Source organism: Nothoprocta perdicaria, unplaced genomic scaffold (assembly GCF_003342845.1).
Source record: "Nothoprocta perdicaria isolate Ctin4 unplaced genomic scaffold, notPer1 scaffold_6, whole genome shotgun sequence".
Taxonomy (NCBI): domain Eukaryota; kingdom Metazoa; phylum Chordata; class Aves; order Tinamiformes; family Tinamidae; genus Nothoprocta; species Nothoprocta perdicaria.
The window spans coordinates 4,087,413-4,098,521 of NW_020455865.1; the positions used below are offsets into that span (position 1 = coordinate 4,087,413).

Consider the following 11,109-nt stretch of genomic DNA (forward strand, 5'->3'; position numbering starts at 1 on the left):
ACAACAGAGGTGGGAACCTGGCTTGTGTTTTGGCCAGGTTCAGGAGGGGAAGAACTAGCCCGAAGTCGGGAAGCAGAGGATGGAGCAGTGAAGGCACTTGATTCTTTGCACCCATGAAGCAGATGCCCAGGGCTCTTGAAGCACCTAGCAACACAAGCAGCTCCAAATCCCCAAGCTGAGAGGAAAACAGCTCCTTGTCACTTAAAAAATGCAGACAGGACAGGGGAAATAGTTAAAAAAATTTTTTAAAAAATCACAGGATTTTCCTTTTTGGTCTCACAATACACTTCATACTGCAGCTTTTGTCTAACAAATCAGCCTGGCTAAGGAATGAAGTAGACAAATGTGAGCTGGCTCCCCAGCTTCCCTTGCTGTTCCTCCTAAGGCAGGTTAGTTGAAAACTAAGACTGTCCAAAGTAAAGAGTAACAAAGCACAGGTAACCTCCGTCACAGCCCGGCAAAGCAAACGGATCCAATTTTTCAGCCTGTCCTCTTCAAGGCAGGCTGGCTATGTCTCTCTCTGGAGGAGGGCCAGAAGGTTTTGGGTTGCTTTCATTGGCTTTTCCTTCAAACATCATGACCCTGCAAGACAACAGACGGTACAGATAAAAAGAACAAGTCCATCTTTTATTCGGCATCGCAGGATTTATCTCATCTGTCTCCAATGCAAAAGGCGTCCCCTAACTAACACGGGACACAAAGGCAGAGGGCAGTGCTGGCAGCGCAGCCGGCAGCTTTGCTTTTCCAGCGGCTTCCAGGGGTGGCTTTCCCAGTGCCCCTGCTGGTTTTCCCTCCCAGAGCACAGAGTAGCAGCATGTTTGCTTTAGACGGCCGTTTCCAACATCCAGGCAGGCATTGCATGCTAAATACTTCTGATGTGTAAAAACAAATAGCATATTTACACATACCAACACCACACGACATTCAAAAGCCCAAAACCAAGCAAGTAACAGGAATTGCGGCTAGGAAAGACAGCAGAGATGAGGAGTAAGGCAGCGGCCAAAGGAATCCTAAGCATTTTGCAGCCGCCAGCACTGTCTTCCTCCCCGAGGCCTGCGGCCCCGCTGGGAATGCCAGCTGCCCCGGTGAATCAAAGCTTTCCCTGCGCTTGGGACGGGTTTTACATTGCTGCTGCTGCTTCAAACAGAGCCCAACAGACAAGGAGGTGCCTGTTGGCCGAAGAAGGGGGCTCATCTGTGAAAGCTGCTGCAGTTTGGAAGGGAGAGGGAAGGTTTGGGACTGGTTGCAGGCTCAGCCTGCAAATAGGGTGCAAAAACTGGGTCCGTGCCAGGGAGAGTAACACCCCGACATGCCGAGACAGGGCAGCACGTGGAGAAGAAAAGAGATATGGCTCGTGAGCAGCTAGCAGCTCAGAGGGAACGTGGGACAGATGGGAAGAGGATCCTTCCTCCCAAGGAAGCATTCCTCCCTGGAAAGCATCACAGCCACGGCTGCATTGCTAAAGCCGCCTTCGGAAAAGGCCGAGGGGGCTGGAGGGGAGCAGCAGACACAGAAGCAGAGCCAGCCTGCTCCGAGATGGCAAAAGGCAGGTTTCAATGGGGGTGGGTTGTCTCGGCTCCATATCCACCCACTGCTGGCGGGAGCCAAGCTCGAGCTCAGAAGCCGTTTGTTAGGGCAGGACTCGGAGCCCTGTGCAGAGGGGGCCGTGGGAGGCTGCTGCTGGCAGCTAAAAGCCACAGAAAACCTCTGTGAGCACAAGGCAGCTGCTTGGAGCGCGCGGCCCCTCTCCACCTACTCGCACGCACGCTGCCCGGCTGCCCCAAACCGGGCAAGGACGGCGCGTGCTGGGGCAAAGGGGAGCCAGCCCCGCTGGGTGCTCACACGCTGCTCCAGCCCTGACACCGTTTGCAGGCAAAACTTGGGTGCAAAGCTAGCAAAGGCCAAAGAGAAGAGACAAGAGGTCCTGCAAAGCTCACCGCCTGCATGCTGCGGGGAGAAAAAGAGGGGAATAACTTAGTGCTCTGCATGTAGGAGGAAGCCCACACGAACACACAGCAGGCATCTCTGCCACGAATGCCTGACGATCCACAGCCCAGCCTCAAAAACCAGCTCTGGGGCTGAGATCCCGCTGGGATCTCAAGCTAGAGGTTTTGCACCATCCCTCGCATCTCCTGGTGAGTTCGCCCTTCATGAGCACCCAGCTCCACCAGCCAGAGCACCTTCTGCTTCCAGGCTCCCCCAGCACCCCAGCTCAGGTGCTGGCTCCCCCCAACTCCTCCCCAAAGGCACTCACAGTTTGAGGACAGCAGAGCGTTTGCCGAGCATTACGTTGACGAAGTCCTGGTACGAGATGGTCTCGCTAACCCCTCCGGTCACTTCAGAGATCATCTTCTTCAGTTCTAGGTGGGTCTTCGGAGCCCCCATTTTCTCCATCATCCTTTTGACAGACATCAAATCTGCAAGGGCAAAGCAATCAGTGCTATCAAGCAGCAAACGCCCTAAGTACAGATGAATCCTAGGGATACAGATCAATCCTAGGGATGCCGGCTTGAGTTCCCACCTCACCTACCTACTCTGGCACTGACAGTGCTATACAGTTATCCAAGAGCCAAAAAAATAAAGTCCTCCAGTAGAAACCATCCCTTCCTATTTCCACAGCTCAAGAATAAAGCCCCACACATACCAAAGAGGGACAGCTCTCAAAATGCTCCAGAGACACTTAGGAATGCTGCTGTCTAACCCAGAGAGCGGTGCCAAGAATAACAGGGATGCGGAGGAGGGAAGCGGTGTGAAAGTAAGTTGGAGACAAACTGGCTCCATGGAACAGACACCCCTGCCCACCACCACAGGTCATTTCCTTCAGGTTATTCTCACTGTGCAGTGACCTGTGGCTCCTTCCCAGCTGGAATCAGCAGGACAGGCTTTATTCCAGCTCACAGACACTTCGGTGTCAGCTCCAGGTCTTGAGAAGCTTGGATCTTTAGACAGCGGGTGCAAGTGAACCCTTCCAGACCAAACCAGGCCACACTGCTGACCAGACTCACAGCCCAATTCTGCTGCTTCCTTCCCAAACTAAAGCACTTGCTTGTGGTAGAAAAGCTCATGGTTTTACATGGCAACCCAGAACAGTGCAAGCCCTGCAGCTTCCCCATTTTGAAAAGAATGACTGCAAAGATGAAGGCCTCAGTGGAGAGGCAGGGAGAAGAAAAGCGTTTAGAAGAGAAGGAAGCAAAGGAGATGAGAAGGACTCTGGAGATGACAGGACTCAGAGGAACTGAGGTCTTGAAGCAGGTGAGGAAAGACTGAAAAAAGTTAAAGGCAGGAACTGGAAAGCTGAGGAAGACCTTGCTTGAGAATCAAGAGCCAAGCCAAGCTGGACACAGGAGCAACCCGCAAGTTTCCCTCCTTGGCAGCAGAGAGGAAGGAGGGAAGCAGATCCAGCAGAGCTCCTCTCAGCAGAGATCCTCCAGAGAGTCACTCACCAATCTCGCCTTGGTTATTCAGGTCAAACTCCATGTACTTCTCTGGAAGAGACACAGAGAAGCGTGTTAGCAGATGAGAGCTGCCCCAGCAGGGCAGACACTAGAGCAGTTGGTCTCCACAGACCCTCATAGTGCTACCTGTTTGGACTAAAGAAACGGGAAGATTTGAGGATAAGACTGACATACTGCCAGAAGGAAACTGTTCAGAGAGGAAAACAGTCTCAAAACCTGGTTTTAGCGCCCTCACCTCAAGTCCAGGGCTCTAAAGTGCTCTTTAATTATGGTTGCGTTGTTTTTAAGCTGAAGGGAAACAGCTGGCACGAGAACAAGCAGGTATCGGCTGGCCATGAACAGCTTTAGAGTCTTTCCAGCCAGAAAAACAAGGCTCTGGACCAGCCTCCCAGAAGGAGTAGCAAGAAAAAACAACCCCCTGAGTGCTTCTCAGATGAAGCTTGATCGGATTAGGGAAGGAATTAAATGACGTGGTTTCCTGCAATAGCAAGGGGCAAACTACAGCCTTCCCAAGCCCGTGCTGCGCTCACAGAGCAGCACCCGCCAGCAGAGATGCTCCAAAACAGCATGGAAAGGGCAAAGCTGAGAACATGCCTAGGAGCTGTAATGCCAGGTCAGGCTATTTGCCTCTCCATCTCATGCCACAAACCCCTGAACCTGGCAGCTTTAGCATCCTCAGAGCGGGCACTGCCTGCCCAAGAAGGTCTGGGCAGAAGAAGTCTGGCAGGGCATAGCAAACGGCGTTGATTTGAGGTAGGAAACCTTGATTTTAGTCCCATGCTGCTGGTCTTGCGAGATACACTCTTCCACTTCCCACCCTTCCCCTGCCATCTGTTCCTCATTTAGGCTAAGCTCTTGATGCAAGGATTTGTCTTACTTAAGGAACATATAGCACCTAGCACCACAGGAGGGCTCCTTGTCACCTCCCTCCAGCTAGGGGGAAAGAGCAAGATACCTGTGGCCACCATCCGTCCAAAGATAGCAGGAGAAATCCCTGCCTGAACCCAGAACTGCCTCAAAGGGCTCCTTAAGGAAGGGTTCCAAGGCTCAGGCTCTTTTCCCCAGTGGGAAAAGATCTTTTCCTCTGCTGCTCCAGGGATACCAGCAAGCCGATAAGGGTGAACTGCCAAGCGTCAGGCTGATCTCAGGAGCCCAAGGAAAGAGGAGCTCTTTCACACATCAGCACCTTTCCAAAACCTGTGTTCCTGAAGGAGAATCCCGCGTTAACCAAACCGATGAGCAGCACAGTGGGAATTGCTCCACGGGTCTTTCCCTGGCTCTTAGCTGGGGGATTGCTCTTGTCAGGAACCGAGCAGGATTGCTGCACATGCTGCACATTTAATTAAGGGCGAGGTGACATTTGATGTGGTACATCTCCCCAAACCCTGCCCCACTGCAGTGGCCTTGCTCACAGGAATTCCAGCCTTCATTTGCAGGGGTCAGGCATTGCAGCATGTGCCAGGGGACACAGACCTTGCTGTGCCCTGCGTTTTCTCCTTGGCTGCCATGCAGCCAGAAGCTCAGAAACAGAGGCAGCTTCACATGCCCTTGAGCTCGGCTCACACGTCCTTCCCTTCCACCCTAGCCGCAAAGCGATAGTCCCTCTTCCGAGTGCATTTACACACGTGTGCCGACCGCACAAGGGCTCCCAGGACTCCCGTAAGGGAGGCAGCGGAAGGGAAGGCAGGGAAGAGGCACCCCCATCAACACACAATGAGCCCATTGTTGCTGGGATTGTTGGCGGTGTTGGAGAGCAGGACAGGCTGTGGAGACAAGCGCACGAGGCAGCGGAGCAGATGCCAAGGGCTCTCCTTACAGGGAATTCTGCGCCTCCGACTGCAACGTTTGCAGAGATTTTTCTGCAATTTTCCCAACTTGAGCAGGAAAATAATTCAAGGCTGCAGCCAAAAGCGAAAGCCTCGTGAGAAAGGGGAAATCAGGCTCCTCCGTGCCTAGAAGGGTAAAGGATCACAGCTCCCCGGCCAGCTTCCTCCACGTGGGATAGCCAAGTCAAAACGCAAAGGGAAGTAGCGGGCAGTGCCTGCAACGGGAGCAGCCTCAGGCTTTATTTGGCTATAGCCAGGCAGAGGACAAACCTCCGGGCAGCGTGACGCAGGTCGCATGTTTTCCTTGGCGGTCACGGGGAGAGGAACTGCCTTTGGCCGCTTCTTGAAGGAGAAGTGGATGCACTCGGAACAAACCCGCCAAATCCTGCCCTTGAACCACCTTGCGGAGAAGCCTTAGAGGACACTGCCTCAAAAATCACTCAAAATCCAGGCTTTTGAGCTGTTTCTGTATCCTCTGGCCCAGCCTACTCAGTATAGACCTAAGCCTCAGACCTACTGAGGCCATGAAGTTAAACAGACCGACTTTGGGCAGAAAATTAGAGAAGTTACTGCTGGCCTTGTCATCGAGGGGCTTGGGAAGGAGCCTCGGTGTTGGGCTGCACATCAGATCTCAGTTCCATGTGCAAAGTGGGGCTTCCCTCTCAGCCGCACGTACTGTTCAGCACAAAGTGCCAGGCTGGTTAGATCCAACTGCTGAGAAGAATAGTGTGTTCAGACCAAGTAGTCAGGCTGAAAAAGGACATGGAAAAGCTCCAATTCTCACCTTTGAACACTGCCAACTTCTCCTCCAGATCTTCTTCATCGCTGAACTTGGGGTCACAGAGAAATTCCTAAAACACAGAGACAATATCCCCAAGGTTAAAGCAAAGCAGAACAGCCTAGATGGGATGCACACAGCAACACTACCCAAAAGAGCTAAGCAATTCCCAGGAGCCAAATCTGAACTACGGTGCTGGAAGGACTGAAAATCGGCTGAATCCCTCCATGCCTTGTCATTAGTATGGGGGAAATGCTCCTAGGGCTTCAGATTTCTAACCAGCAGCTCAAAGGAGGACTGGACCCCATGTATCTTCAGAAGAGCTGCAGGAAACTTCCCTGTGCTTGCCACCCAAAGCTGCAGCTCCCCACAGCTCTGCTCAGGCATGCAAGGCGCATAGATCAGGCACCAATTTCCAGCAAAGACTCCCAACTCCTTGCAGAAAGAACAGTGATCTTGGAGATTTTAAGCTCTTGAATAAACTCTCCAGCTGGGCAAACAGAACAGAGGTTGCAAAACCTCAAGTACCCAAGCAAGAGGGCAGAACACGGCAGGTATATTAAGAGAAGGAAGAGGACTCCTGCTCTCAGGCTGTATATGCATTTTATTCCCTCCCCTGCTCATGCTGGAAAAGAAATCCTGGGTCAGTTCTGGGCAAACAGGCCTAGCCACAACCTCAAAAGTCCCTGGGTACCTAAGAAAATTAACTCCTCGTTATACAGCCCGCTCTGCTACTGTGTCCTGGCAGCTATAGGGTCTTGCTGCTGTCTCTGCCCTCCCACACTTCGCCTCAGTGAGCCCAGCAGCTTCAGGACGTGATCAGTGTTCAGCCACACCACCGCATTCCTCAGCGCAGAAATCATTAACATCTGCACGGCTCATACACTGCTTGTCCAGGACAAAACCCCTCCAGGGGGTTGGGGTGGAGAGAGGGCTAGGGCCTCCCTAGCCCATGCATGTTTCTCACTGCTGTGCTATCCGTCTTCACAAGGAAGGAGGGATCAGTTCCCTAAGAGACTAAGGCCTCTGGCTCTTTAGTGCTAGGACTGACATTAAGTGATTAAAGAAACTTCCCCATTCTTGAACAGCCCCCACAGAAGGCCTATCTGTGTGCCCGAGGACTGCTAGATCCCATAGCCACAAGCAGCCCACACGCCCTCCTCTCCCTAAAGCACGTTCCTCATTTCTATCAGAAGGAAGGATCAGCTTTCCCCAAGTGCAGTGAGTTGTGCCAGTCTGGCTGCTGGGACAGAGCCAGCTCAAGAGGGCACTGCAACCCCCAGGGTGATGACACTGCAACCCCCAAGGTGATGACACGGAGCCAGCGCCAAGGCTTTCTGTGCTCCATCATGTAACCATGCAGCCCATACTCAGGGCCCCTCCATCCTGCGCAGCTGGAGTCACCTCCTCCTACCCAGCTGGGACAGGGACACCAGCCCAGGAAGCCCAGATGCCTCAGGTCTTCACTGCCCACTGGTCACTGCTTGGGGGAATCCTTTGCACACAGCTGAACTAATGTTTACTGGAAAGCCCAGCTGGAAAAAAGCATCCGTCACAGGAGGAGAAGAAATGTTCCCAGCTCCTCCTTTCACACTCCTTGGCCAACTCACTCTCATTTATCTCCGTTGCTTCTACCCAGGGGTATCATTTGCCAGCCCTGCACAATGGGCCCAGTTCAGCTTCGAGACCCGGGCTCAATCAGCAGCAGAAGTCACTGGAAAGCCGAGTCTTGTTACCTCTTCTCATTGCTACTAAACAGCCTCTGCAGAAGGAACTTGCCAAGTGTTGTCAAGAACCAGAACAGAGCCAGAGAGTCTCCTGGCCATCAGTTCAGAGCCTCATTCTGCCCTGCAAGGGCACTGGATGACTTGCATCTAGCAGTGGGGCTGCAGGAGAACACAGAAGTATTTTTGCAGGTGCAAGCAGCAGCACAGATAGGATGAAGTCACAAGGAAGCCACAACGAGAGGCTGCAATTGCAGAGCTGCCAGGACTGGTGCTTAGGGGCTCTAAGAGCCCCGGCAGGATGGTATAAGAGCAGAACAAGGGACACTAGGCCAGCACCCAGTGCCCTTGCATGTCACCCGGAGGGGAACTCGACAGCCCAGCAATGTCACAGACCTGCCCCAGACGGAAGGGCACAACGGGGGGTTTCGGTTCAAAGGCATTCCACCCTCTGCATTGTATACAAGTTTCTCCGGGACTGCGATAAGGCAAAACACCCTCACAATAGCACAGAGGAATTCGGTCCCCAGGGCCCAGTGACTCAGATTCAGCTCACGCAGCTCAAGTTCCTCCCAGAGCCCTTTGCTAAAGATCCTGTTTTAAGAGGAACTTTCTATTAATAAGAACAGCCTAATAAGCCCCAGCCTCTCCCCCACCTCTGCCCTGAGCCGAGCCTTTCTTGGGCAAAGAGAGGTTTCTAGACTGATAAATTCAGTGAAACAACTTCCAGCTACCTGCAGGACACCATGAGCAAAGCCAGAGCCTCCCTCAGGCCCAAAAAGGGGGCTCCAGGTGGCTGGCCAGGCTCTCACGCTGCTGTTCAAGTGTGTGATACCTCTCCTGTGCCCAGGCTGGGAAGGGGCCAAGCGATGCTGGCGCTTGCCCTGGGCATGAGCAACAGGGCCCTGCGCTCGGGAGCCTGAGCTCCTTCCCCTGCGCATTACAGAAAGGTAAAACGAGGTTGAACCTAATCTGCACTGGATTAGACTTGCCACCTTGATGCACGAGGCAAAACAATGTGATTGCTTTTCCCCAGGAAGAGGGAATGGCCAAGAGCAGGTTCCAAAGGACTGCTTCAGGCTGGAAGAATTCCACAGTGGGAGGACTCGGATGTCTTTCAGCAGCACGTGCATGCTCGGGACACTGCCTGCCAAAGACCCTTATCCCGCAACAAGGGCTCCATGGCAAAAACCAGCCAGGATAACAAGGAAGGGAGGAGACGAACTATTGGGATAAGGCACTAAGATTAAGCCCGCCAGCAATTTAAACAGTGGGATTACTTGTTTTTATTGGGAATCATGAATGTTTTGCAGCGCCAGGGCTCTTCAGGGCTTGGGAAACTCCCTCCTTCCTCCATGAATGATATCCACCATCTCCAGCAACGATATCCACCCAAGGCTGCATATCAGTCCTGTGCCATGGGAGGCACGAGCCCCTGGTGCACAGCTGTGCCCAGCAAACTCCCCCACGCCGAGGAGCTGCTGCAACCAAAGAGTAGCGAGCCCAAGAGCTCCTGCAGCCCAAGAGCTCCTGCAGCCCGGGGTCTGCTGCAGCCCAAGAGCTGCTGCAGCCCGGGGTTTGCTGCCCACAGCTGCTACAGCACTGTGGCTGCTCTGTATCCACAGGAAGCTCGTGCAGTGCAGTTTGCGCTCCCGTGCAGTTTGCAGCCTGATTTCTAATCCCCTCTCCTAGCACCGAGCCAGCACGTGGGGCAGCAAGGACGCGAGCGAGCAGCTCCCGCCTCCGTCAGCTGCAGTTTGTAGCTTGTTTCGTTCTCATCATCCCAACCTCACCCAGGGAAGGAGCCTGCCAGAATTCAGGGCTGCTTTGGGCAGAGGATGCCAGCCTGCCCTGGGCAAGACACTGGCACATCCATGCGGGATCCCAGGGAGCCTCAGCCCGACTGCTCCTATGGGATGAAGGATCCTGAATCTGCCCTGTAGCAGAGATGCTGGCGCAGGGCTCTAGAGCAGGCAGAACTGCAGCAGTAAGCACGCACGCTTCCTTCCTCCTCAGCCCACTGCTCAAGGCTGCCCTGGCTACAGGGATATTTTAGACCCGTCTGCCCTTCTTGGTAAAGGAGGAAGTTTCATGGCCAGCTTTCACATTGCAAAGTCTGCATTTCAGCCAAGCGTGCTTATTCTACCGTAGCACCTTCTGGTTTCTAATCATCTAATTCCCTCTTTAGTGACCTAAAATAAACTTCACCTCAGCTAGTCTCCTACCCCCACCGACGAGGAGCATAGCAGCACTTTTTATTGCCTTATTGCAAGGGATAGGAATGTCCAAGGCCACCTCTGGGGTCATCTCACTTTGACCTCTCCACCTACAACACTAAGGGAGCAAAAAGACACCCAGAAATAACCTCACACATCTCCCATCCTCGAGTGTTTCAAGGCCAAAACCTTCTCCTCACCTGCGGGACCGCTCAGACTTCTTAGTCGGGAGAGGAGCTGAGCGGCCTCCCGCAGGCCATGCGGAGCCGGAGGGCAGGATAAGACCAAAGCTCAGCCCTCCCTGTGCCCGGAGGGGACCTGGCCTGACCCTGGCACGCAGGGCGCGCAGCCCAGCGTACTTTGGCCTAATCCCCTTGCGCCGGCGGGACGTGCGGGCGCCGCGGGGCCGGGGGTGCCTGGCTGCAGGGCTGGACACTTCCCTGTGGAACAGCAGCTCCTGCTCCAGCACAGCCCCTTCCCCACGGACGGGGCTCAGGGCTGGACGCTCTCCTGCGGAACAGCAGCTCCTGCTCCGGCGCAGCCCCTTCCCCATGGATGGGGCTCAAGGCTGGACGCTTCCCTGCGGGACAGCAGCTCCTGCTCCGGCGCAGCCCGTTCCCGACAGACAGAGCTCTGCTGGCGGGCGGCCGGGCACCGCACACAATGCCCCGGGACCGTGCGGCGCGGGGACTGCCACCTCCCCAGGGCACAGCTCAGGAGCCGGGGGACAAAGCGCTGTCACCCCCCATGCCCCATTCTCCAGCCACGAGCCATGTGCGCCCCGCGGGGATGCCGAGCTCCCCCGCGGTGGCAGTGCCACCCGCCCGTGCTCATCCTCCCCTGTACCCCGCTTCGCTTGACAGCGCACCCCAAAAGCGCCGCAAAGTCCCCCTCCGCACCCCGCACCAGGACACCCAACCCGGCGGGACCCCACGCGTGGGGACCCCGCGGCTCCGCCGCGCCCCGCCGCCTGGACGGGGCGCCCCGCGGCTCCCCCCGCACCCCCACCTGGTTGATGGCGTCCAGGCGCTCGTGCCGGGGGTCCCGCCGCTGTCCCCCGGCGCTCGGGCGGCGCGCTGTCGCCATGCCGCCCCCCCCCCCACCCGCGCC

At 55.0% G+C, this 11,109-nt stretch overlaps 1 protein-coding gene across 1 annotated transcript; it reads right to left on the reverse strand.

The window, feature by feature from the left end:
* Positions 1–330: 330 nt before the first annotated feature.
* Positions 331–11,085, reverse strand: AIF1L (allograft inflammatory factor 1 like). Its single transcript, XM_026049327.1, has 5 exons — positions 11,008–11,085; positions 6,066–6,132; positions 3,444–3,485; positions 2,255–2,417; positions 331–582 (listed from the first exon to the last, which is right to left on the reverse strand). The coding sequence occupies exons 1-5, from the start codon at positions 11,083–11,085 to the stop codon at positions 495–497; spliced, it is 438 nt and encodes a 145-aa protein (XP_025905112.1). The 3' UTR covers positions 331–494.
* Between the last annotated feature and the right edge of the window lie 24 nt (positions 11,086–11,109).

What these genes read in the sequence shown, in the direction of transcription:
- AIF1L (XM_026049327.1), bottom strand. Translation starts at nt 11,085, where the DNA reads ATGGCGACAGCGCGCCGCCCGAGCGCCGGGGGACAGCGGCGGGACCCC. An exon ending in GAAGTTGGCAGTGTTCAAAG is followed by an intron (nt 3,486 to 6,065) that starts GTGAGAATTGGA and finishes TGTCTCTTCCAG; the next exon opens with AGAAGTACATGGAGTTTGAC. An exon ending in CGCTCTGCTGTCCTCAAACT is followed by an intron (nt 583 to 2,254) that starts GTGAGTGCCTTT and finishes GTTGTCTTGCAG; the next exon opens with GGTCATGATGTTTGAAGGAA.